Source organism: Podarcis melisellensis, assembly GCF_964234715.1.
Source record: "Podarcis melisellensis genome assembly, chromosome: 10".
Taxonomy (NCBI): domain Eukaryota; kingdom Metazoa; phylum Chordata; class Lepidosauria; order Squamata; family Lacertidae; genus Podarcis; species Podarcis melisellensis.
Genome location: NC_138542.1, coordinates 67,546,222 through 67,552,841, shown reverse-complemented (window position 1 = coordinate 67,552,841; position 6,620 = coordinate 67,546,222). Strand labels below are relative to the sequence as shown.

General features: G+C 47.5%; 1 protein-coding gene and 1 long non-coding RNA gene across 2 annotated transcripts in view; one reads left to right on the top strand and one right to left on the bottom strand.

Moving 5' to 3' along the window:
• LOC309378846 overlaps positions 1 to 6,620 on the bottom strand; it is a 180,156-nt gene that overhangs the window by 11,875 nt on the left and 161,661 nt on the right. The window lies entirely within an intron of this gene.
• PFKFB3 (6-phosphofructo-2-kinase/fructose-2,6-biphosphatase 3) overlaps positions 4,139 to 6,620 on the top strand; it is a 71,790-nt gene continuing 69,308 nt past the window's right edge. The window contains exon 1 of the mRNA XM_081927052.1: positions 4,139 to 4,477. Within this exon, the coding sequence (XP_081783178.1) occupies positions 4,462 to 4,477 (16 nt within the window). The 5' untranslated portion in view covers positions 4,139 to 4,461. The remainder of the gene's footprint in view (positions 4,478 to 6,620) is intronic.

Sequence of the window (6,620 nt, the reverse complement as noted above, 5' to 3'; positions counted from 1 at the left end):
TCTCCTGAGGCAACGTTCTTCCGCAATTTCATCCAGCCGATTCACGGGACAGCCCATAATACCTTGTGCTTTATTCACCACCCTCTGCAGGCACTTCCTATCAGTTGATGTCAAACCAGCATACCACACCGTGATGCAGTATGAAAGGACACTTTCTATTGTGGACCAGTAGAAGGAGATCATCAAATGTTGATTGACATCGTTCTTCCGCAATACTCTGAGGAGAGGGAGTCTCTGTTGGGCTTTCTTAACCACCTGGGTTGTATTTATTTCCCACCGTTGAGATATTTGAAGATAGCTATCATATCTTCTGCTGCCTCCTCTTTTCCAGGCTAAACATACCCAGCTCTTTCAACCGTTTCTCATAAGTTCAGGTTTCCAGACCCTTGATCATCTTGGTCACTCTCCTCTGCACACATTCCAGCTTGTCAACATCCTTCTTAAATTGTGATGTCCAGAACTGGACACAGTACTCCAGGTGCGGTCTGGCCAAGGCAGAATAGAGTGGGACCATTACTTCTCTTGGACGCGGGTGGCACTGTGGGTTAAACCACAGAACCTAGGACTTGCCGATCAGAAGGTCGGCAGTTCGAATCCCCGCGACGGGGTGAGCTCCCGTTGGTCGGTCCCTTCTGCTAACCTAGCAGTACGAAAGCATGTCAAAGTTCAAGTAGATAAATAGGTACCACTCCGGTGGGAAGGTAAATGGCGTTTCCGTGCGCTGCTCTGGTTCGCCAGAAGTGGCTTAGTCATGCTGGCCACATGACCCGGAAGCTGTACGCCGTCTCCCTCGGCCAATAAAGTGAGATGAGTGCCGCAACCCCAGAGTCAGCCACGACTGGACCTAATGGTCAGGGGTCCCTTTAGCTATGACTTCCCTTGGCATACTTCCCTGCTGACATAAGGCTAGTACACCATTGGTTCATCTATTTTCCTTAGCCCCAAGTGAGCTGATATGTGTCCGTGCTCCCCTGAGAAAGGCAGTTCTGCATTTTGCTTTGGAGCAAAGATTCTGGAAACTGGAGGGTTTTTTCCCCCGTACCCACACTCATATCCCAGGACAGTGACAAAATTCCTTCTTAGCTATGATCTCATGTGCCTTTTGCTTGCCATGCCCAGTTGAAGAGTTCCAGTATTCCTCCAGCCTCTTCCTCTTCTCCACGGCTTCCTAATCACTTTAGAAGCCAAGATCGCATTATGATCTTCCCAGAAGAGAATACAGTGATAATAATAAAATCCCATAAGGAAATTAAAATGCACTCTCACTAATGAATTAGGAAAACGAGATGACGGCAGCTTTGCGTTCAGAGCCAGAAATCTCTGCCTGCGTTTTTATTGAAAGCCAATTAAATAAATTATGTGGGTCTGCCATAGGAAGGATTCCTTGAATTGTGAGTATTTGGAGAGATTTATACAGATGCAATTGGCAGCCTTATAACCAAGTGTACCAACCTGCTGTTCTCCAGGTATTTTGAACCGCAACTCATTCATCCCACCTGGCATGGCTGAAGGGCACTAGGTGAAGGCTATACTCTATCTATCTATCATCTATCTAATTTTAAAAATGTGATCCATTGTTTTGTGCCCCCCAAAAAACAATTTTAACGAATTAGCAGAAATGAAGCTAACTGAGCACATTTGCTTACATTTTACGTAGTTTTCCCTGTTTCAGGGACAAAAGGCCATGCCGGGTACTGAGGAACATTTTCTGGCTTTACAAAAGGTTACCTTGTGCTTCCTACATAATGTTGATAATATCTGAACCTGGAAGACCAGGTGGGAAGGGCCAGCAATGTGGTTACTTAACTACACCAGAGATCACCCCCTGGGATAAGAAAGGCACATTCCGTGCAGAAGCACTTGTGTGCAGAGGGTTGGCAAACAGCTCTTCGGATGGGGCGGTGCGTGCACAATAAAGTCTAGCTTCTGCGATGTTTCCTTTTGCTTTTACAATATCTCTCCTAGGGAATCAGAACTAGAGTTGGAAGGGACCCAGAGGATCATCTAGTCCAACCCCCTGCAATGCAGGAATTGAACCCATGATCATCATCATTTATTATTTATACCCCACCCATCTGGCGGCTCCAAATTTAGTGTTAAAAACAATACAGCATTAAATATTCAAAACTTCAGATGTCTTTTAAAGATAAGATAGCTGCTTATTTTCTTCATATCTGGTGGGAGGGCATTCCACAGGGTGGGTGCCACTACCGAGAAGGCCCTCTGTCTGGTTCCCTGTAACCTCACTTCTTGCAATGAGGGAACCGCCAGAAGGCCCTCGATGCTGGATCTCAGTGTCTGGGCTGAACGATGGGGGTGGAGACGCTCCTTCAGATATACAGGACCTAGACCGTTTAGGGCTTTCAAGGTCAGCACCAACACTTTGAATTGTGCTTGGAAACGTACTGGGAGCCAATGCAGATCTCTCAGGAGCGGTGTTATGTGGTCTCGGCAGCCACTCCCAGTCACTAGTCTAGCTGCCACATTCTGGGTTAATTGCAGTTTCCGGGTCACCTTCAAAGGTAGCCCGACGTAGAGCGCATTGCAGTAGTCCAAGCGGGAGATAACTAGAGCATGCACCACTCTGGCGAGACGGTCTGCAGGGAGGTAGGGCCTTAGCCTGATTAAAGAGTCTCGTGCTGAGCTACAGCCTCTTTCCCTTTCTTGAACCCAAGGGATGAGAAGTGTTTTGGGAAAATACACCGGGAACAAGGGAGAAAGAAATATTGACATCGGGATCTGCTGTCCCGGTAGATCCTACCACCTGAGGTGGTTGCCTCACCTTGCCTCGGGGGGGCCGGAACTGGGTAAGGCTATCGAATGGTTAGTAGCCACGTTGGCTATGCCCTGCCTTCACTGTCAGATGCAGAAGGCCTCTGATTCCAGTTGCTGGGAATTGCAATTCAGGACAATGGGCTCAGGTCCCGCTGGTGAGCTTCCCTTGAGAACCTGGTTGGTCATTGTGAGAACAGGATCCTGGATGAGACAGGCCTTTGTCCTGACCTGATCCACATTGGAAGACTCACCTTGGCTCCCAGAACGTTTCCAAGCACAATTCAATGTGTTGCTGCTGACCTTTAAAGCCCCAAACGCCTCGGTCCTGTGTACCTGAAGGAGTGTCTCCACCCCCATTGTTCTACCCGGACACTGAGATCCAGCGCCAAGGGCCTTCTGGTGGTTCCCTCGCTGCGAGAAGTGAGGTTACAGGGAACCAGACAGAGGGCCTTCTCGGTAGTGGCACCCGCCCTGTGGAACGCCCTCCCTTCAGATGTGAAGGAAATAAACAGCTATCTTATCTTTCGCTACAGGGAACCAGGCAGAGGGTCTTCTCAGTTGTGGCACCTGTCCTCTGGAACACCTATCAAATGTCAAGGAGTTAAAAAACTATGCAACCTTCAGAAGACATCTGAAGGCAGCCCTGTATAGGGAAGTTTTTAATGTTTTCTTATGTTTCTGTATAAATATGCTGGAAGCCTCCCAGAGTAGCTGTGGCAACCTAGTCAGATGGATAGGGGTACAGTGGTACATTGGGTTACAGACGCTTCAGGTTACATATGCTTCAGGTTACAGACTCCACTAACCCAGAAATAGTACCTCGGGTTAAGAACTTTGCTTCAGGATGAGAACAGAAATCGTGCTCTGGCAGTGTGGCAGCAGCAGGAGGCTCCATTAACTAAAGTGGTACCTCAGGTTAAGAACAGTTTCAGGTTAAGAACGGACCTCCAGAACAAATTAAGTTCTTAACCCAAGGTACCACTGTACTTATTATTCAGCAGTCAGGCTCTTCTAATGTCCTTATTTTGAGTTGATTTATTATATATTTGAAATATAAATGAATCCCAAAGTGGCTCACAAACAATAAAAAATAATAACATGCTAGTATATAATGGAGTTTCACAAATACAGCCTGAACTATGCAGAATAGTCAACAAATCACCACCGAAACAATGACAATCTATAAAACGGTGAACAGAGCAATAATTGAAAAATAACCCAAGCAACCCAAAGCAAAAGTCATTATTATTATTATTATTTATTAGAGAAATGCCATAATCTCAAATGCTTGGGCAAATAAAATACGCTTTGGGCCTCGCTCCCTTTGCAAACGTTTTCTGAGTCCATTGCTGACGCCTGGATGCTGTATCTGCGAGCTCGGAGCCAGCTTAGCATCCCAGCAAAGTGCAGGGCTGGGAGGCGAAGGGTTAAGCGGCGCTCTGCGGGCTGCATCCTGCAAACCCGGCTTCCTCCTTTTGCAAATCGAAGGTGGTGACGCTGCCGAGAGGAATTGACCAAATTTGTCCGTTTCCTTCCTTATTGCACCAATTTCCAGGCACCAAGGGAGAGAGAGGCAGAGAGAGCTGGAAGCCCCGGGATAAGCGAGAGACCCTGCAGTTAGAGAACCAGCTGCTTTGCCCGCGCCTAACTTTCTGCAAGAGGGGGGCTAAAGCATCATCTGCAGCGATGCCCTTCCGGAAAGGTAAGCGCTTTGGGGTGTTGTTCCTTCCTCCTCTCTCATCTTCAAGGCGGAGCTTCCTGGTCCAGGCCTCCGAGGAGGAGACGGGTGGGCTTGATCGCTTTCGGTTTTGCCTTGCAGCCAGAGTCAAGGTGCTAAAGGCTCCGCTTGCTTATCTCGGATCAGGTGCAATTCGTACCTTGACACTCAGGTCAACGGCTTGGATTCTCGCCCAGGTGGTTAATTTGCACCTGGGCTGCACCACGTTAGGCGCCAGGTACGGAGGGGGCGAGTGTGCCACGTGACTTGCATGGTACACCCCCCCCTTTTGCAGGGAGGATTCCCTGCAGGTAGAAAAGTAGAACCTCAGGGATCAGCCCAAAGTGACATGTGGTATTTTGAATGCATTTTTCATCATCTACAGTATTTCATAAACTGTGTGAGCCCTGTGATGTTGTGTGTGTGTGTGTGGAAACAACAACTTAAAGCTGCTTGCAAAAAAAGAAAAGAAAAAGATAATAAAGTTATGGAGGCAAAATTAACCATAATATAAAACTTGAAGGCAGTTAAAACAACAGTTGGCGATTCTGTTAGTTTGATTATGAGAAGCGGTGCAGTCCAAAGTGGAGGTTTGTCACCCGGCTGAAAGCTGGGTCTTTGTTGAATAAGGATTATCCCTGTTTGGCTACTGGTTTTCTGTGCTTGTAATGGCTGCTTGCTGTCAATGAAGGTCCTCCCCCCCTTTTTAAGAGATGATTGCATATGGTGGATGTAGCACAACCTGTTTTTCATTCTGGATTTATGTTGTTGCGACCTCACCTGGGACCTGCAGGTGTAGGGTGGCTCATAAATTTGATAATAAATTTGATGATGATGGGACTGCACAACCCAGCCCTGTGTCCTATTGTCCACATGGCATCTGAAGCGGCTCACAGCACATGCGTGTGGGATGCATGTGGCTGCGATGCACATTGAAGGGCATGTCATGAGAACCCCTCTACTGGCTTGCAGGTTGTTGTTGGCTGGCGTTCCTTTTGCTGAAGCATTTTCCCAAATGAATTCGCTCCGTTTCAGAAGCCCAAGAGGGTTTTAGCCCCTGGCGCATGATCTACGGGCCAGTTTTCCGAGTGGCATCTGACGCATACATGAGAAACTATTGCTCTCGTGTGGGGTGGGGGTACATGGTATCCCATTGAGTCCTCGTAGCCAAGAACATATTGCAAACCGCTCTTGGGGCCGTCACTTATGCTGCTACCCGGATATCCAATGATCGGTCCCTGCTCCTGCCAACCTAGCAGTTTGAAAGCACACCAGTGCAAGTAGATAAATAGGTACAGCTCCGGCGGGAAGGTAAATGGCGTTTCTGTGTGCTGCTCCTTCAGCACCACAATTCAAAAGCATCAATTCTTTGGCGATCAGCCTTCTTTATGGCCCAGCTCTCACTTCCATACATCACTACTGGGAAACTCATAGCTTTAACTATACGGACCTTTGTTGGCAAGGTGATGTCTCTGGTGATGTCACGGCTTAGTGAGCCAGAAGAATCTGGGGCAGGAGACAAGGCCAAGAGGCAGAGATGAGTCTGGCTGGTGAATAGTCACAGATGTCTCCCCCTCCTGCTGCAACAACCTATCCTGCCTGCTTGTCTCTCAGAACCAAGAGAGGCCTGAAAAGGGCAGGTGAGAAGTTAGCTTCATGCAGGCGCAGTCTCAGATTGCCTGGGGGGGAAACCGTGGAGGTGAGTTGCCGGAGGTGAGTTGCTGTGCTCCAAATTGATCGGTGTGATTTACTGCTGGCTCACTGCTGTCATGGAAGCTGGTATATAAGGACAAACGAGGTACAGTCCCACCAACTCTATTGAGTTTTATTTATTTATTAACGTACTTATGTTACATTGGTAAACATTATCATATTACATTACAAGGCTTATTATAATATAATTTTCAGCATGTATACAAAGCTTATTTACAGAGTTTATATACCTAGAGGGGGGGAAATCAAGGACAAAAAGCTATTCCGAAATCATATGCAGTGGTACCTCGGGTTAAGTACTTAATTCGTTCTAGAGGTCTGTTCTTAACCTGAAACTGTTCTTAACCTGAAGCACCATTTTAGCTAATGGGGCCTCCCACTGCCGCTGCGCCGCCAGAGCACGATTTCTCTTCTC